The sequence below is a fragment of the Macrosteles quadrilineatus genome, unplaced genomic scaffold, assembly GCF_028750875.1.
Source record: "Macrosteles quadrilineatus isolate MER2022 unplaced genomic scaffold, UCM_ALF_1.0 Scaffold_9__3_contigs__length_116548681, whole genome shotgun sequence".
In the NCBI taxonomy this organism is placed as follows: Eukaryota; Metazoa; Arthropoda; class Insecta; order Hemiptera; family Cicadellidae; genus Macrosteles; species Macrosteles quadrilineatus.
Window position 1 is genome coordinate 106,377,430 of NW_026542602.1, and position 21,746 is coordinate 106,399,175.

Genomic DNA, 21,746 nt, shown 5'->3' on the forward strand with positions numbered 1-21,746 from the left:
AAAAACATTGTTAAGTTACATGCAGATGGCAATAATAGGCTTTTGTAATTTCTGGGTTTATTCCTGATTGCATACAAATTTGGAGGAGGTATTTTAATAAGTATGGGTAGAAATTTTAAGAGACTAGTTTTATCAGAACATTAATTAATGCTGAATTAAACAATTGTTTTTCTTTAATATACAGTAGTATTTTATTACAAGTGTATTGTAGTTTGTGAAATAGTAAATTAAATAAGCTTCTAGCGGATAGACGCACTAAAACAAATCATTCTAGTAAAAGGTCATTTAATTGGGATCATCTCATAACTCCAAGGTTTCACAACTCCAAGTGATCATAACTCCAAAGTTTCATAAGTCCAAGAGATCATAACTCCAAATTATATTTAATCCAAAGTTTCACAACTACAAGTACCCGAAAAGGGATAATTTCATTACTCCAAGAAAAATATAAGCGCAAGTGATCATAACTCCAAAGTTTCATAAGTCCAAGTGATCATAACTCCAAAGTTTCATAAGTCCAAGTAAAAATTAAACCAGAGTCTCATAACTCCAAAAGTTGAGTGGAGTCTCATATCTCCAAGTGGAATGTGTAGTACAGTCAGCGCCACAAGTTCCTGCGCTGTCCGCTCCGCTGTAATACTGTCAGCAGCCGTTGCCGCATTATTGTATCTATATACCTACCGTCGCCTGTCAAACGATTATGTAATTTTGTTATATACTTACAGATTAATTAATTGCTATACTTCTTCTATGCTAAAGGGACTTTAACCTTTAACTACTCGTGCGGGTTTTACTAACGTATGTACTCGCGTGGGGTGTTTTTGACACCACGTTATTACATATTTGTTATAATTGTATTAACACTAATAATTGGTAAATAACATTTTTTGTTGTTATTTAAGTTTATTTTACTGTATACTGTTTCCAATATGAAAGAGTTATTTATTTTAAGTTATACAATGTAAATAATATATTTCTTTTACCAACTGCAATTTGTGTGTGTATTTGGTCAACTTTTGCATATAAACCATTTGTTGTATTAAAAAATATGTATTTTGTCATTGAAACTTTGAACACCTGAACTGTTTGATATTGAATAACTAGCATATGTACTATCCGGAAAATATATAATTTTGAAAAGATTATATTATGTCTGTGAATGGTAAAGGTATTATTTTTTCCTAAAATGTACTACTAAAAAAACAGTTTTTAGGGGGGGGATCGTAATACACACAAGTTTTGTGCAAAAAAATTTGTTTATATGTCAAAAACACTTGTTTGTTATCGAAATAAATGTAAATAAAAAATGTCCTTTCATTACTTTTAGAGTCTTTCGCAAAAAGAAAAAACATTACCTTATACAGGAACTCGTACTTTTTACGAAACGTTAACACTCACGTGGGGAGTTGAAAACACCCTATACTTTGTAATACACATGTATTACCAAGTGAACACTAGGGATCGCACGGGGACTTTGGATGAGAAACGTTTACAGTTTTAACTTTACATTTCAGGTAATTTACACTAGGTGTACAATGCAGTTGTCTGCTTGCAATACTGTGCAGATAGCAGACATAATAATCAAATAATTTTCTAAAGTCAATGTTACATATGTTTCTCGTAAATGAAATGCATACTTGCAGTATCCAATCTCATTAGTATATATTTTGTTTCAAATGAATGAAATGTCTAATTTCGTTATTCAAAGTCAATTACAAGTCTGGTTCAATTAAATGTATTGTCTACTTCAAAGTATATATGTTTCATCTGGTTCTCATAAATTAAATGTCTATTTGCAGTAGCAGTATCCTAAATCAATAGTACACCAGCTTCACAAATAAGTTATTTGTTTTAAAATAACTACTTGACTTCTTTGCAATTGCTCGATTTCGAGCAACATGTACACTATACATTAAAACGTCACAGAGTGATTTATTTCACGATGCTAATCAATAACCTTTTGACATATTTTCATGATTTTTGTGTTGCAAGAAACATCGTTACCCCTATGACTGCCAATAACCGAGACCGTATGTTTCAGTTCGAAAGACTATGACAACATACCTTAGTGTAGCAATAACACAAATAAGGTCCTCGATATCAATGCTTCTGTTTCATTCAATAAGATGTTTTATGACATTTCTTCAATTTGAGTCATGCCTGTTTATATGTTATTACTATATACATTACAAATAAAACTGTGAGCAATACTCTTACAAAACTTGTACAACCTTTTTTTGTCCGAACATAATCCCCAGTTGAACATATTTCCTAGCATCAAAAACATATTTTTTCAAGTAAATAAAACAAACGCCAATTAATTGCATTGCCCAGCTCTTTCATTAAATAAACAGAATTAAATTATTCAAACTGCGAAAGCATAACAGACGTAGCCCGTTGAAATCGGCCTATGGGGACCTGAGAAATTAGTCCGTACCTATAATATTCAGCAAATATGCACATTCTAAGCTCAAGTTTGATGTGCAGTATGCCTATATTTTTATTTGGTAAACTGCCATAACCGTTTACATTTAATTTGGTTGTATTTATATGCAATATTTATATTTTAATTTATATTTATATTTATATTTTTTTTTTTATTATATTATATTTTTATTAATATTTATAGGCCTTTCTTACTTAAATTTACATTTTTTAAACGGGCAGTTTAGAAGACGGGGCACGGAAGCCACGTCATGTTGGTAACATTGACAATTCGAAGTAAGCGGCAGGCAGGTTGCCAGTATGGATAGGAAAAAAGTCCCACACGCCCCTGCTCGCCCCTCCACGCAACTCTCCATCAATTCCAGAACATGAAAGGATCCATAATGTCATATGGGTTCAAGTTATGACCAAATGTTACAGGTCCACTTTTGTTAGCTGTATTGTTCTACACCTTTTAATTTTCTAACTCTTCTCTAGAGTCATTATTAAAAGAATTAATAAATATTTTCGTAATGAGCGACATTTCCTGCCTGTATGCTAAACGAAACGTGATACGTAGATCTATATAATTAATACGCGAACACGAAGTTTGTCGGTTGAACTCCTCCGTCATTTCTTGACCGATTTTATCCATTGACGTATCATTGGAAAGAGCGTGTCGCGTAGATTTGCAAACTGGTCTTGAACTGGATTTGAAAAAGTCCCTTGGGCTCTACCCCAGTGGCTTTGAAGGTTCCCATGTTATCCTTATGAAGATCATAATTGTTAAAATTTTGATCAGCTATATAATTTAATTGCTGTCAATATTTAAGCTGCATTTCAAAGAAAAGCGTCCTACAAAAATTAGATCTTTAAAAAATAAATCATTGAAAGAACCCATTTGCAAATTATTGAAACATTAAAAGTCATAGAACGCCCCCTAGTAGAAGAAATAGAGATAATATTTTTTTAAAGAATTAACTATCGTCATTAGCCTGTATAATGAAGAACACCTACAAGATTCAGATTCCTACAAACTATGAACGAGGATGTTAGCTGAAGTGCTACAAATTTTATTAGGAAACATGGACTTAACTTTGTGATCATTGCAGAGGAAAACCCTCTAAAGCCAAATAAATCTGGTACGTCAATGACATTAATCTATGTTTTCATAAAAGTCAAACAATTTTAATAATAGCCTATGAAAATATCCAAGAGCCCCTTACTAACATTTTACTGAAGGCTTTTAATTATTATTCATATAATGCTACGGGAAACAAAAATCAACTGAACGACAGAAGGTCTTTAGCTTTGCATTTTCTCAGTTAAATACAATTAACGTTATTGCAACTAAACAAAAAATACACCAATTGAACAAATAAAATTGTGACAGACAACAGGAAGTCCTTATGGTGATGAAAACAGATTCTATCCTTATTAAAGAATGAATTAAATTTGTAAACTTACTGCTGGCGACAAGGGTGGTAGCATGCATAGGTTTATCAATAACGAAGATAAACATGGACAACCTTATGCGACTATATATATTTTTAGGAAATGTTGATTACTGTTATGTACATCGTGAGTATCTCCATATGATACACACCAGTAAGCTTTGAGTTGACTCTTTTAAACTCATTGTAAATATTACTGTTATTGTTTTTGAAATAATTTCTGTAATACCAGTACCTTGCAATTGCTCGAATTCGAGCAAAATGGACACTAGTTAGTATTGGTTACAGATTCCTCACTCTCATAAACATATGGTTTGACGCCACAAACAAATTAATTGGACAATTTGTTCTCTACAAATTATTTAAGTATCATCCACTTATTAGCGCTTGCAACATAAATAGCTCCATAATATCATATTTTAATTTGTCTAAAAAATGTAACAAAAAAGGAACGGATGGTGTTTTTGGCCTCTAGGGATCTCAAAACGAAAATTAATTCGGTCCGGGTCCAGGTCTTACATGAGTACTACGGTAATACTGTAGCTTATTCCCTATATGGGAAATTAGCTAAAACACACAACTGATATTGCTTACATATGTTGTGTATACAATTAAGTGACTCTCAAGGCCCATAGAGTTTGGATGAAGAATTATGTGTTCCAACTAGGGAAACAAAGAGGTGTGTGGTCTCTGTTAAAAATGTTTAACATTTGCCCGTCCACATAAGACTACAGATCTGTGCGTGTAACGTATCCAGCAAAGCAAGGGATGAGCCAGTACTACAGTACGAAGGTGAACAAAATGTTTGCGGCAGTTAACAGAATCCCACTAATTTTACTATATACTTTCGATTATTATTACTATTATCTCTCTTGTGAGGTTTACACAAATAAATTTCACTGGCTATTAGAATAGCCTACATTAAATTATGTTTCTTAAATAAGATCCTTCTTGTGTCTGCTTATTTATTCTCCTTATTGGTACGACAAGTATTAGCTATATCTATATATTAATAGGCAAATATGTTTCTATAAGGCCCTTTTCTCAGCTCAGGAAAATCTACGCATACTGTTAGATACATATTTTCCTGTAGATAAACAGAACAACTTAATACATTTAAAAAGTGATGAAAAATAAGTACGAAAACAAATTTAACATAAACAAAAAACTAACATTTGGATTATGAGTTAAAACTCTGGAGACGCAATAACAACGATAAATATACAGAAAATCAAAACAAATTGAAGACTGGTACACAATCATCACATGTTTGATTTTCAGCGCGGGATGAATATAGATAAGTTCATATTTTATTTGGATTGTGGTCGAGTTTTGACCACTGGACGACATCAATTCTTATATTAAATTACTTAACTCATTAAGGTACTTAAATAATACCTAAATAATAAATACCTTCTATTTAACTCAAATAAAACAATCTGGTATTAAGTATAGATGTATTTACTCAAAAACATACTTCTATGATAATTTAGTCTCGAAATACAAATGTTTAGACCTATCTATAGATTATATCCGCTTGTTTGGATCATACAAATCTAGATAGTATTTTTAAAATTTTAAATATGGTATTTTTTTTTACTAAACCCATTATGCACTACAGACATTTTGCGTACCATTTACTTTGCTAACATACACTCTCATATTTGTTACGGAATACAGATTTATGAGGGAACAAGTAATTGTAACTATAATCAAATTTTATATTTACAAATGAATGCTACAAGATGAAACCTTAACGTGGATTAATCCTGTGTAAATTTTTTCCGAAAAATAGGAGATGAAAAATAGTGGAAAAAAGGCACTACGACTTATTTGCGTTGTGCATCACGCATATTATGTAGAAAAAATTTCGAAATTTCGTACATACAGCTGAAGAAGTTAAGACTAAATATTTTTCATAGTTTAGAAATTTTAAAACGTGAACTAATACTGTATTTCCTTAATATTGTTGTTGGAAGACGGCAATTGCTAAAATGCCGTGCGCGTAAACTAATCCATTCATACCTCGTGGTGGTCATCTAAGTCGATTATTGGACAAACTAAAAGTCTTACGAAAAAATGTTTGGAACAAAAATTGAAGAACATCTTATTATCTATACTTTTCTCGCTGAAAGTTTTCATCTGACCAAAAAATGAAAAAAATCCTCGCTCACTTACTTTTCCATGTTTGCATTGAGCAACCTTTTTACATTTTCCATTATTAAAAATTAATCATCTGCACAAACAAAATTGTATTTATATCGTATTAAACATCAGTTTACGCAGAATTTAAATATGTAAATTTCATCCTGTCACAATTTGTATTACAATTTAGACGAACGTGCAAAGCGAGAGAACGCACCACTTCGAATAGTCTCGCCAACATTGGAAACTCTCTTCCAGCATGTGTGTGTGTAATGGGTGCGTGTGTGTGCGTACGTTATCGTTTCCTGCACGGACTGTACCCATTGTCACTTGGAGTTATGAAAACTTGGTGTTATGAACCCTTGGAGTTATGAAACTTGGACTTGTGGTCCTTGCAAATCTGTACGTTTGGAGTTCTGAAATTTTGTATTTTAATTTACTTGGTTTTATTTCAACTTGGACTTATGAACCTTGGAGTTATGAACTCTTGGAGTTTTGAAACTTGGTCTTATGATATTTTGGTTTTAATTTACTTGGACATAATTTCACTTGGAGTTATGAAATGTTGTATTTAAAAGTACTTGGAGTTATGAAAACTTGGAGTTATGAACCTCACCCATTTAATTTACAGAGAATAGTTAAGTAGTGTAATCCACTAGATTCAAATCAGAAAAACTGTTGTTAAAACTGTTGTTACCTAGGTTGCTAGGATAACAAAAAAATAAACAAATGATTAAAGTAAATACAGAACACATGGTTATTGTGTTAGACAGTTTAGTGGCACCACATTAGCCCCCTGCGGAGTCTGGAAGACCGGGCACTTTAAATTTCACAGTACGACCAGATCGGGTCACTTAAGGCTTGGGTTGGCTTGAGAGTAGGGTCTTGAGTGGGAACACTGTGGAGGGTGGATTTCTGGAATGTTTATTATGGATGGGTGTATGTGTTGAAGGAGTAAGATCTTGCAATAGATACGCGGGCTTTACTCTGTCCAACGTCACCTTCACACGTTTACCATGATGGATTATAGTCATAGTTTTATCATCACGAGATACCACGGGAAACGGTCCAGTATAAGGTGGTTGTAGTGATCGTCTAACAGAGTCATCTCGCAAAAATATGTGAGTACACCGTTTTAACTCCTGAAAAACGAAGGTCTTTGGTTTATCATGCCAAGATGTGGGCACAGGTCTTAAATTTGACATGTGTCGACGTAAGCGAACTACATAGTCAGCCGGGTCCTCCTCACGAGTTGTGTCTTGAGGGAGGTCTAGAAGTTCTCCAGATAGACGGAGTTGGTGGCCAAAAACTAATTCGGCAGTAGATGCCTGAAGGTCTTCACGATATGCGCTGTGAATGCCGAGTAGTACGATGGGAAGTGCTTCAAGCCATGTTGAATCATTGTGGCACATGAGAGCTGCCTTAAACTGCCGATGGAATCTCTCGACTAAACCATTAGCACAAGGGTGATAGCCGCAAGTTCTGATTCGCTCTACACCGAAGGTCTTTCCGAGGGCACGAAATAATGCTGACTCAAATTGGCGTCCTTGATCAGTTGTGATGCGCAAGGGTGAGCCGTAACGGGAAAACCAGCACATCACCAGAGCCTCAGCTACTTCTTCTGCGGTGATGGTTTTCAATGGATGAACTTCTGGCCATCTGGTGTAGCGGTCGATAGCTGTTAGGCAATATTTGTATGGTCCGGATGGTGGAAGTGGTCCAATGATGTCAATGTGAACATGATCAAATCTTGATGATGGGAGTGAAAACGATCCATGGGGTGTAAATACATGACGGGAGATCTTAGCACGTTGACATTTCTCACAGGCTCGGGCCCAGTTTCGACAGTCTTGTTGAATTCGGGGCCAAACAAAGCGATTAGAAACAAGTTTTGCCGAAGCTTTGATGCCAGGGTGACTTAGATTGTGTATAGAATTAAAAACTGAGCGTCTAAGGGGCTCAGGGACAAAGGGTCGTTGTACTGAAGTTGTTGTGTCACAGTATACATCAAGGTCTGTTCCAGGAATTTTGACAAGCTTCAAATTAAGAGATGTCTCTCCCTTAAGGATCTCTTGTAGCTCAGGGTCAGAGTCTTGATGATGTGCCAAAGTTTTGGCATCTACAATGCTGGGAGCCGTAGTTGACAATGAATCTACACGAGAAAATGCGTCAGCTACTAGGTTGGCCGATCCAGAAACATGTCTTATGTCTGTAGTGAATTGTGAAATGAATGTTAGTTGGTTTTGCTGAACAGGAGGTAGTTTTTCACGTTTTTGACTGAAGGCAAATGTTATTGGCTTGTGGTCTGTGAAAACTATGCAATGACTTGCCTCAAGGTAGTGACGAAAGTGACGAATGGCGGCATATACAGCGAAAAGCTCACGGTAATAGGCTGGCCAAAGGGATTGTTTTGGTGTCAGTTTCTGTGAAAAGAAAGAGAGAGGTTCCCATGTTTTATTGTCAACCATCTGCTGGAGAGCAGCTCCTACATGGGTACTCGAGGCATCACAGAACAATGCGAGAGGGGCCTTGTGGTCAGGGTGAACAAGCAAGGTAGCATTGGAGAGATGTTCTTTGCAGGATAAGAATGCAGCATCCAATTCAGGAGTCCAATTTACAGGTTGGTTTCCACGTAGAGATGAGAGGGCATCATGGAGAGCTGCTTGTTGCTTGGCTGCTGAAGGAATGAATCTGCGGTAGAAATTCAACATGCCGAGAAAACGACGCAAACCTTTTGCAGTAGAGGGACGGGTGAATTGTTGCAGAGCCTCAACACGTTCAGGAAGTGGTCGAGTACCAGCAGATGATACCTCATATCCTAGGAAGGTAACCTTTGGAGCTTTCAAAACAGTCTTATTTACGTTAACGAGTATGCCATAATCAGAAAACCGATTGAATAGAGTTCGTAGATGGGCTTCATGTTCAGTCTCATCCTTAGAGAAAACTAAGACGTCATCTATATAAGGAAAGCAGAAGTCTAAACCAAAAACTACTTCATCGATGAAACGCTGAAAAGTTTGTCCTGCGTTGCGGAGGCCAAAGGACATGAAGGGGAATTCAAACAATCCAAAGGGGGTTGTAATGGCTGTCTTCGGGATGTCTTCAGGGTTGACAGGGATTTGTGTGTAGGCCTTCACTAGGTCGATCACAGAGAAATACTTGCAACCTCTGAGAGAATGGGTGAAATCGTGGATATGTCTAACAGGATATCTGTCAGGAATAGTCCTAGCGTTGAGAGCACGGTAGTCTCCACAGGGGCGCCATCCATCAGGTTTCTTAGGGACCATGTGAAGGGGTGATGACCAAGGTCCATCAGATCGACGTGCAGTACCATCGGTGAGCATGGCATCAAACTCGGCTTTGGCTATAACAAGCCGATCAGGAGCGAGTCTACGTGGACGAGATGAAACTGGGGGGCCAGGGGTCGTTTTGATGAAATGCAAGGTTGAATGGAGCACTTTTCTTGGTGTACCAGAGGGTCGGGTAATCATGGGAAATTCTGCCAGTATTGATGAAGTTGGAGAATTGGGTGTGATAGTTTTTATGCTGAAATGAGGGATTGAGGTACATTGACAAAGAACAGAAAGGTTTGTTACACTGTCAATCAACCGTTGATTACGACAGTCAGGAAGCAATCCAAAGTGTGCTAAAAAGTCAGAGCCTATAATTGCTGTATTAACATCAGCAATGACAAAATTCCATGTAAAAGCTCGTGTCAGCCCTAAGTTTAATGTTAATGTCATCATACCGTAGGTGTGAATGGCAGAGTTGTTTGCTGCACGAAGTTCATATTCTATATGCTTTTGGTTCTTACAAACGAATGATTTAGGGAGGCAGCATATGTCGGATCCAGTGTCAATCAAAAATTTTGTATTAGTTGTACGGTCGACGATTTGTAGGCGGCGCCCTCCAGCTTGGCAGTCAGCTGACGCCATCACTGGCTGCCTTTGGAGTTTGTCGGAGAAGTGAAATTGCATGGTGGAATGCACTTCTCAGCTTGATAGCCAAAACGCTTGTGGTACCAGCATAGATTGGTTTGCTCTGTAGTGTCAGAGGAGCTACCTGCGTGATAACGACTACTAGACAAACTCCTCTGACGTGACCTAGGTCGCCTGTCACGTAGGGAATCAACATCTTTACGCATATTTTTCATTTGCAACTCCAAAGCAGATAATTTTGATAAAACTTCAGTTAATTTTGGGTCATCAGAAAATGAAGATTTAGGATTTGGTGAATTAACGGCATTCAAAGATGTAGGCATACTAGTGAGAGAATGGCAAAAAGATGCGTTAGGTTGGACTGCTAGAATTTTGTCGGCAGTAATTGCAAGTGTGTCAGTTTGGGCACTTGTTTGGACTTGCAAAATACTTTGTACATGAGCAGGAAGTCTCTGCATCCAAATAGTTTTCAGTAAACTATCTTGGATTGTGGTCGAACCTACTAGTGATCGAAGGTGGCGTAGGAACTGAGAAGGAGTTTTGTCACCTAGTTCCTCCTCCATCAACAGCTGACGAATGCGTTGCTCCTCAGATAGAGACAACCGTCTGATTATTTCAGACTTAAGAGTAGAGTAAGGAGTTTCAACAGGTGGATCTATTATAAGATCCTCCACTTCATTAGCATAGCGCTCATCAAGATGTGAAATTACATACGAGTATTTAGTTGTTTCACTCGTAATGTGAGCCAGTGTAAACTGAGCCTCAACTTGGGCAAACCAGAGCCTTGGTTTCTCTTTCCAGAATGGTGGAAGTTTTATGCTTACCCGGTGGATGTGATGATCTTCATGTCGTTCGTCGGAATGGGCTGTATGATCTGGCTGATGCTGTGGTAGAACTGGTGGAAGATCAGGTAGGTTGGCTTCTTGAGGATGTACAGAAATGTGATTTTGTTCTTGTCTTCCATTCAAATCTTGAAGTTGTCTTTCTAGGTTGGCATTCTCACTCTCTAATTGAGCTAGGCGCTCCAAAAGTTCTTGGTCCATGGCCTAAAACGATAATTTGGGGAAAGGTGAAAAATAAATGAAGTTTTGGTAGAAGGTTGAAATTTAATGTAGGAAAAACATCAATTTAGTTTGAAATAATTTACTTGTTAGTCGGGGTCACCATTTCTAGCGGATAGACGCACTAAAACAAATCATTCTAGTAAAAGGTCATTTAATTTACAGAGAATAGTTAAGTAGTGTAATCCACTAGATTCAAATCAGAAAAACTGTTGTTAAAACTGTTGTTACCTAGGTTGCCGGTAGGGCACACGGGAGGGACTAAGGCTAACATATCTTGTAGTGTCAGCGTTCGCCGCTAGAACTGCTAAGTTGAAATAATTTAAAATTATTATTTTTTTTTAATTTTTAGTTATAAAATTAACTTTTTAATTATAAAATATTGTTTCAAATTATAAAATAAATTTTTAATTTTCAAAATTAAACTGTCATAACATAACCTAACCAACCAGACTTGCTGATAATATAAAAATCTAATTAATAATTACTTATAATTTTTAATTAATTATAAAATTAATTTTAGAATTTAGTATTATAAAATTTAACTGTCATAACCTAACCTAACCAACCAAACTTGCTGATACGAAAAATTTGTGGACAAAAAGTTAATGCTACGAGCGGGATTCGAACCCGGGACCTCCTGAACACCAATCCGAAACGCTACCAACTATGCTACGAACGCCGCTGAAATCACATCGTTTCGTTACGGTAATCGTGTCGCCTCAAGAGAAGACATTAGCCACTAGAGATATGACGTCACTACACCTTTAGCCTTAGTCCCTTCCGTGTGCCTATTCCCCTAGGTTGCTAGGATAACAAAAAAATAAACAAATGATTAAAGTAAATACAGAACACATGGTTATTGTGTTAGACAGTTTAGTGGCACCACAAGCTCATTACTATCCAAAGTCCACCTTTGATGATCCCAGCACCTGAGCATATTGACACTAATATCGACAGCCCAAGCCTCAACAACGAGACACCTGAAACCAATTTACCTATTATAATTACGATTCCAAGTTTGAGTTCTCTTCCGTCAACGACTCCTATAACATCTCTGGATAAAAATATTGAAAAAAATGAACAAAACCCAAAAAAGGGTGTGAAAAGAAATGCACAGGAGCTCCCTAAAATGAATAAGGTTGGGAAAACTTGCCCCAATATACTTGAAAGAAAAAGTATATCAGACATTTCACAGCCTTCTACAAGTTCATCCTCTAGCCCTTCGCCACTTAGAACTAAGCGTGCTAAAAAAAACTCAGTAAAAGAACCTAAAATAAAATATGGCCCTGAGGTTCGTCCTCCACCGATATGGAGCACTTCACACGAAAACATACCTAAAATGTCTGGCACAGTTGAGAACATGCCATGTGGGCCTTCAGGAAATATATTATCTATAGAAGACCCAACACCAATCAAGTTATTCCAAAGTTTTATTACTGACAAAATGATTGAACAGCTTGTTTTTCAAACGAACCTGTACGCACAACAGGGAGGCAAAAGGTATATTGCAACTACAAAAGAAGAAATTGAGGTATTTATAGGTATAAATATCTTGATGGGTATCAAACAATCGCCTAGCTACAGAGACTACTGGTTGTCGGAACCAGACCTAAATGACCCATTTATCAGCAAATTAATGTCCGTCAAAAGATTTGGTTGGTTGTTGGGCAACCTACATATAAATGACAATGCTTTTGCACCTGAGAGAGGAAGTGTTGACTATGACAAGCTCTACAAACTTCGGCCATTTCTGGACGCTCTATCTCAGAATTTTCGAGACAATTTCAGCCCTGGTCAAGTAATGGCCGTTGATGAATCGATGATCAAGTTCAAGGGCAAGAGTTCCCTAAAACAGTACATGCCAAAAAAACCAATCAAAAGAGGATATAAACTGTGGGTGCTGGCGGACAAATCAGGGTACATAGTTGAGTTTGAGGTGTACACTGGAAAAGTTGGGGAGGTGGTCCAATATGATTTAGGTCCTACAGTTGTCAAGAAACTTACTGAACGATTTCAGGGCAAACATCACTCAGTATACATTGACAATTATTTTGTTTCCTACTATCTAATGGAAGATTTGAAGTCTGTGAACATAAATGCTTGTGGAACTGTTCAAGCTGGTAGGAAAAATTTGCCTGAATTCAAAGAGACAACACAAATGAGTAGAGGAGACCATGACTGGAAAGTCAGTGACACAGGAGTAACAGCAATCAAATGGATCGACAATAAGCCAGTGTTGCTGTTATCTAACTTCCATGATCCACTTGAAGTTACAACAGTAAAAAGGAGGATTAAAAATGGAACCCGAGTAACAGTAACTTGTCCCACAGCCGTGCAAGACTATAACATGCACATGAATTGTGTAGATAAATTCGACCAGTTGAAGTCTTCATATGAGATCAGTAGAAAAAGTCAGAAATGGTGGCACAGGATATTCTTTTATCTAATAGACGCTGCGATTGTAAACGCTTACATTTTGCACAACTGCCTGCCAATGATCAGACTGGATTTGAAAACATTCAGACGCCAAGTGATGTTAGGCCTCGTAAGTGAAAGATTCTGTAAAGGTACACATCTTTCTCCTCGCATACCTAACTGGACACCCAAGGTCTCAGATGAAATTAGAAAGACTGAGTCCTCCCATCAGGCCATCAGAACAACAAGAAGACGCTGCGGTCTATGTAGTAAAAAAAAAAAACAAGTACTGACAAGCTGGCTCTACAATGTTTGCCAAGTGCCATTGTGCATAAAATTAAACAAGAATTGTTTTCATGACTTTCACCGAAGAAAGTAAAGAAAAACATTTATTCTAAGCGGCCGAACTATAGTCGTAATCTTATTGTTGCTCTGACGACTTATTCACGTTTCTATAGAAACTTTTATCAAAATATTTACAGTAACTTTTTTATTACTTTGATTTAGCTAAGTAACTTTTTTTATATGATATTGTAATGTTCTATATTGTATAGGCCTATGTGTCAAATATATACTTTATTATATTGTAATTTACATTTGTATTTATAATATCCCCAAAGAAAACCCTCTAACTTGATTTTTAATACTTTTGGGATTCAATAAAATATGTTCCCTATGCTGCACGGTGTTACATATGTGTAACACCCTTTTATCACTAAGTGATAACAAAAAAAAATTGTAATTTATTTTTTTTAGGACTTTATATAGTTCTAAACACTATTAATTAAGTAAAACAGGTTCAGTATGGCAGAATAGTGCAATGAACTTAAGACTCATATATAAATATCTTTATTTTACTGAAAATAGCTACATGAAAAATATTAAGATTTCAAGATGCAGTGTCACCTATTAAAGAACAATTAATTATATTTCATGATCAAAAGTATTAACAAACATTTCAACAAAAAATTTTCCGCGCCGGTTGGGGTCACCCAACACCAGTATTTCCCGCGCCGCAAAGAGTTAATTGGTTTGTTTCAGTGACCCCAACGGTAACCACTTGGATGTCCACTGGGCTCCAGTTTCCACACCGCACATTGAGTATCTTAGTATCGGACAGACCAATATTACCATGGAGGAAAAACCATTCCTCCCCTCTAGAATGGAGTTTTGGGATGAACTACCTTTTAGAAATAAACCGATCGAGTTTAAGTGTGAGTATTTTAACATATATTTATTGGCACTTGTAAAATATTGTTCTGATTTATTGATTGATTGATAGAGAATCTGACAACAAAACAATAAGTAGCATAATTTTCAAATAAAGAAAAAAACACTAATTTCTTTGATATATATATATATTTACAACATTCCTCCACATATGCAAAAATATACAAAGAATCTTCAATTTAGTATATTCATTTATAGTCAATGCTGCTGTTATACTACAAATAGAACAGCTAAGAGGTGTTGTTGTAAATCAATATCATTTGCCCTAATACCAACATATTTATAGCTAAACAACTGGTAAATGTATTGATAATATTAGACATGATTGATTTAAAAAGTAAATTTAAATTTACAAAATTTTAAAAATGGGTAATTATTCTCAACAAACAAATAGTATCTCAAACATTTTGAATAGGCCTATGTGTTAAAATTTGTTTTCAGTCTGTGTAGTATAAATAACCGATATTAGCAAACTGACTCATACTTTCTCCCATTATCATATCAATTATCCACGGTGGGATGGTTGTACAATTTAATACAATATAATTTAAAACTGCAATAGCCATTGAACTGTACTTTTTTCTACATTGTGGGTAGTTCAATTTTGTTCGAGTTAAAAGGACCATAACATACAAAATTATGATCAAAAGTTTGAGCTTTTTTGTGTAAATAGAATTTTTAATTTTATTTTATGGAAAAATTAAAAAAAAACAAATCTAAAACATGAAAAACGCCGGAGATACCATGGATTAGTAACATACCAAGTTTCATCTTAATCGGACCTGCATTAATAGAGTAGTTTGTAGCTCTCTACACATGTCCACATCTATACACACAGACATTTCTTTGAAAACTTGTTTTGTTTGAGGGGACCAAACAAAACATAATCTCGAAAAGGTTGACAAAAAGCATATCACTATTTCTGCACATACTATTTATAGGGAATGAAGTTAAAAAAGAAATTAACTAATTACTAAACATCAAAGGGTCCAGTAAACGAATCTTCTATTAAACATAGATTTTTTCCTGTTTGTATTTCCTCTTCCAGGAATACATATAGGCTTGGAGTAACATTTATTCAACATTTATTTCAACATTTATTCAATATATTTATGTATTTCATTCAACTTAAGTTGTCCGCCTGACTTAAATATTTTTAAAACATTTCCTTGACTTTATTGACTAAAGGTTTCCAAATTATATTTAGAAATATAAGCTCTTGTTTGCTAAATTTGAATTAATTTGATGTAAATGTGTATTACAATTGTCTTGAGTGATGAATATGTTTGTTTTTTTTTCATAAGGGCCATCAACTCCATCCCACAGCTTGTCAATATCCAGAATCACAGAGAAATACTTGGGTAACAGGCAAGGCCAGCAAACATCTCACCTCTACGCTTCTGATTCAGAGTAGTGACAATATTAATTTTTCCTAATAGAAAAATCGAATCAATTTTGAGATTTTGAACAGCTTAGGGAGAAATGGTTCTTAATTGCAGATACATTTATGTCCTAGGATAACCTAGGATATTGTGTTGGTAAATGATTCTAGCTACTGTAAGACTATATAACAGTATTTGATTTCTGTTTTCAACATCATGTTTAGAAAAATAAATCTGTTTTAATAAATTCACGTTTTTTGCTGAAAAACATATAATTTATGTGGCCTATAGCATCCGATGTACAGTTTCAATATGCATTATAAACCTGCCAAGAGATTAAAAAGATTACTAAAAGTATGTGTTATAAAAAAAAAACAAAAAAAAAACTTAAAAGTCAAATCCTAATTGTTATGTGGAAACATTTGATGTTGTAAAATGTATGATATGTAAATAATCGATGAATAAAGTTCCATTTAGTTAAATTGTAAATTATTTTCTTAATATGGTTATTTTCCATTCCTCGTTTCATAAAGCAAGGAATGGAAGAGTTTCATAATTATATAAATTTACCTTGGCCAGACTTATCTAATATAATACAGAGATTCTACACACTTGAGATATAAATAAAGGTATGTTAAAAAAAGGTACATATCTAAAAATACACCCCAAAATGATAACTGGAATTAAGAGTGCAAGTATAAACTATAATTTGGAGATAAAAGTTTTGAATGTGGTAACAGTAATAAATAACAGTCATTGTAACTTAAAAAGAAAGTTAGTTACGGAATCACGTAACATTTTCAAGTTATGCCTGACAACATTGGCAATCAACAAAAATATAATTTTTATTGTAACAAACAACGATAGTGTTTTTAATTTACTTAGGAAAATATTAGAAGTATTTGTCAATCAAGTAATTGGCTGAACTTCGACCTCAAGGCGTGAGCATGTAGCAACTTTACTCCCCAACCTTGGCGACTGTGTATCAATCAATCAATCAATCAATCAATCAATTATTTAAGATGGGGACACCAGTATGTAAACGGTCATTGCAAGTAGCATATAAAGTTGAGAAAAAACTGATCTCGAAATACATTTCTTGCGCTTCCTCGTGAAGCAGTGATGTTGACACAGCTAAGGATAGGATGAAGATGAAATGTTTCATTAAGTCAAAAAAAGTTAAAATAGGTCATCCTTCTTTATAAAAAAAATTCTGGCAACAGCATAGCAACATGCATATACACGAACCTTAAGCCTAAAAAACTAAAATTGATTGCTATTAAGGAATTGTTGTTTTCCATGAAAGTGAATGTTTAAAAGTCAGACTTTGTATACGCTTTAATTGAAAATGTCCATTACTTTCAGTTGGTTCAAACACATTACCACATAAGTAGCTAAGCTTTCTGTGTTTATTGGCCAGTTTGTTTGAATTTGTCTTTTAAATCCACATTTCAGGGAATCATCCAACTACTTTTTGGTCTCTGAGATTTTATGATTTATTGTGATAGCCTACAATTTTTACACAATTTGTCAAAGCTGGTCTGTCACGAACAGCAAGGTAGGCCTCTGTAACGGATGATCTTGTACTTAATAACACTTGGGCACGACAACACTCGCTCAACAATCCATTTATATATTTTAGCTGAAGATAACATTATTCTTGAACATATAACATTACATATGTTTAAATAATAAGATGTTTTTACACATTGTTATTAATTAGATCGAAAACTGTATACCCTGATGTTCAGGACCGTCAACTATTAATGGGATTGAGTGTACAATTCCCTAAATTTTATTTTAATAGTCACAGAGATTTAAACATATTTTATTTTGAATCTGTATTGAATTCAATTTTAGTGTTCATATATTATTGTAGGACAAGAAATGGTCGTAAAATGTGTTTAAATGTTTCTACTATTTCTAAAAGTGTTTTAAGATATAGAGCTCCTGAGTCAGAGTAGTCTTTCCGATATCCAAAACTTCATAGACCTTGTACATAACTTTCCATGGTGCTAAGTATAGAACAAACATTACCCAAAGTTGAAAATAGTTTACCTGAAATACTGTTGGCTAACTAAACAAATTACCATAGGATATTGAAATAAAAAAGCTTTTTATGAGAGTTTAAATTGTTGACATACATTTTGTATCAGAATAAATTGAGGGTTCTCTATCTTTCTTTTGACGAGTGTCATGAACTTTGTACATAGTTTTTACGACGATGAATCATTTAATTTCATTTCATAATTTCATTTAATTTCATCTTTTCATTTCATTTCATAACCTTTGGTATGTAAAAAAATAGTTTCAGACAGTTAAAGAAACACAGGCAAGATTTTTAAGAGGTAATTTAATTTTTACCATACAGCTCCCGGTTGGATCAACATTTCAATTCTGTTGTTTTAGAAAAGTAGTTTGTCTCCTATATACATATTTTCTGATCGATTCTAAAGGTTTCAGGTTTAAAAAAAATGTGTTTAAAGTGATACTGCATAGTCTTAGTGCATAGTGCATTAGTCTTTGTTAAAACAATAAAGAAAAGAGATTTTTTCTATAATCTTTTAGCAGTTGTTATTATCTATTGAAAACTATTTACTCCCATCTATTGAAAACCATTTTTTACACGATTAAATGTTAAAACACGCATGACAAATGACTGTTTTATTTAATTAGATTTACCAGTATCAAATTGCAAGGTCTCAAACAATTTATCAAACTCTTAATCTTTCTTTAAGTCATTTCGTTTAGAGGACAAACAACACATATTTTTATTTAACTATGTACAATATTAACAAAAAATATAATTTACCGGCATTAAAAAATATATTTTATTTTATCATATATTTAATATATAGACAATTGATTTTGAACTCTATAACACTATCAAGAGAATTAAATAGTTGAAGGTTAGAAGAGAGTTATCGGTAACAAGAACATTAGGGGACATTACATCATCATTACTCATAAAGATGGCGTTTCACTGACATAAATGACTCTGAAAAATTATATAAGGGTCATATTTATGGAAGGTTTTTTGTGCTCACGTCCCTTGTTTGATCATTAACTTTCAGTGTATGTAGTTTTGTCAAATGAATGCCAAGCACATGTCATACACACAATGTGTTCTCATAAGACTGTTATTGGGTTTAAGAATATAAAATAAATAGTCTATATTTAATTTATGATTCAATCATCACTTTATTTTAGACATAAAGTAACTCAACTCAGCCAGAAGAGTTAAGCAAAACGTAGGGTTTTTTCTAGCATGCAAGGTTTAAATTATGCAATATTTGATACTAGAACTGTTATATTTGGTAAAAACCTAAACATAACAAGTTGATAAGAATCACTCAATGGGCATAGTATAACTGAAATGACTGGATAGAAAGGTTGTGGTGCAAAATAATCTTTATATATTAAAGTATTAATTATTATTCTGCTTTGACGTATTTATTTTGTTTCTTTTTTTTTGTAAGAAAACGGTTCAAATCTTGTAAGTCGACCTTTTGTTGGATGGCACCATCATTAATAACACCAAGACAGATGACAGATAGCATCCAGGTCCAGACAAATCCTGCTGGGAATCGAACTACTAACCTTCAGGGTTCAGCCCCACAAACAAATCAAACAAATCTACTTATCTCAGAAATTCTACAAAACAGAGAATATGTACAATAAACCCACTGAAATTAGATCTCTGCAAAGCAAGGCTTGATTGCAGGGACCGAGTCGCAATATTAGATGAATATTACACTTAAAGACTGTGAAATTACAAATTAATAGATATATGTGTTACATTGTATTGTGACATAGCCTCTAGACTCCCCAGACTTAAAGTTCCAAAATGTAGTTCCAGTTCCTGAAAAACAACAATCTTTATATTTTGATCTGTGGTATGGCAAATTAGGAAAAACTTTTTTTATATTTATTTTATTATAACCAAACAACCAGGCTGACGTCTAAGTGAACTGGGGTTACATTTTTTGCCTCAGTATTCAGTTTTCGTTTCCAAAAAGTAATCACCTTTTTTAAAAAGAAAATCACCTCTACCTTGTTGTCTTCTTTAATCGTCACATGGAAGGATGGACACACAGACATGACGGCAGGAGCTACTTCCCTATAGGGAAATTCGCTAAAAAGGGCCGATTTCATGATAAGAGTTCAAAAGCACTTTTGATTTTTTGTTGTAAATGAGGTTCAAGCTGACGGCTTGGCCTTGTTCTACCTCATTTTAGAATAAAACATTACTATTAGTTATTCGATATTTTTGAACTTGGTGTCATTTGATAAGAAACTTATAATCATACTAATATTATAAATGTGAAAGTTTGTGTGTTTGTTTGTTTGTTTGTTTGTTTGTTTGTTTGTTTGAAGTTCAATCACGCATAAACCACTGGACGGATTGGGCTGAAATTTGGCATGATGATAGCTTACATTCCCGATTAACATATAGGCATATTCTTATCTCAAAAATCCTTTCGGGCTCCGCCCCAGTGGCTCTGTAATTCCCCATGTTAACCTTATGAGTATTCATATTTAAAGGGAATTAAAGAATTTAGTCAGCTGTTTCAACTAAAAAGTTGGTTCTATGATATGGAAAAGCATTAAAAAGTCATAAGATTTACCAACAGGGTACAGCACTATATTTTTTTTTGCATTTATGAAAACAGCTAATTTGAACTAAGCAGCAACAAAAAACTGTGATTCGCAATGAGAACTGTCAAAGTAGGATTGTTTACAGTTATTTGTTTGTTTTACATTTTATGAATAATTTGTGATATTTTGCGAATTGTTGATAATTTATTTTTCTGTATTGCTTAGGTGAAGTGGTAGAACATTTATGGCTATGGTAGATGTGTAATACTATAGAATATTGTAAATTAAAAAAAAACAAATTTTATCAATGTGTGTCCTCCCTTATTGCAAACGCAAAGCTTGAGTATAACTGCAATAAGCATTTTATACTTATATTCCAACCCCGTACGAAGGACGGGTACTCTGCTAGTGGAAAATAAAGCGTTATTAATATTTTCATATGATCAACCATTTGATGTAATTTAAGTTTACATATTAAAACCTTCGAAAATTTGAAATTTTGAATTGGACCAAAATACTTTTTCTAGCCTGGTTCTATTCTACTTAATCATACATACCAATTTTCATAAAATTGGTCTAAACAATCCAAAGATAAAAAATTGTATGTAAAAAATAAAAAAAGGTGGATATCTGGTTAACAAAAGTTTTTATTCTTGATTTTCTCCTTCTTTTGGCCCAAGGAATCACTAGGTAAATGATGACTCCACCTTTTTTGAACAGCCCTGTATACTACGGTTTAATTTAGGTGTTTGTTATGACTTATGAGCAATACATTCTCCACACTTTTTATAAGTTGGCTAATATACTTGTATAAAAACACAAATATAACAATAGCAAAACTGATGTTTTATCCAGATCGATAGTTTCCTTTTACATTCCGGAAGTTTACCTAGAGCTTCCTCGAAACAGACAATTTTCTAATATTTTATACGTGTATGTTTTTAAACAAAAGTGAATAATACATTACCAACTTAGTCTATTTAAAACGTCCAAAAACTAAATTTTCTTAATAACGTCCCAAATAATTGGTCAAAATACATTTTGATCAATTTTTTAAACATTACAAGTATTAATTTGATAACCTAAATGATTTTA

The 21,746-nt window shown here is 34.3% G+C and overlaps 1 protein-coding gene across 1 annotated transcript in view; it reads left to right on the forward strand.

Annotated features, from left to right (window-relative positions):
- Positions 1 to 16,303, forward strand: part of LOC129003708 (juvenile hormone esterase-like) — a 28,408-nt gene extending 12,105 nt beyond the window's left edge. The window contains exons 10-11 of the mRNA XM_054432004.1: positions 14,482 to 14,654; positions 15,975 to 16,303. Of these exons, the coding sequence (XP_054287979.1) occupies positions 14,482 to 14,654; positions 15,975 to 16,084 (283 nt within the window). The 3' untranslated portion in view covers positions 16,085 to 16,303. The remainder of the gene's footprint in view (positions 1 to 14,481; positions 14,655 to 15,974) is intronic.
- The last annotated feature ends 5,443 nt before the right edge of the window (positions 16,304 to 21,746 follow it).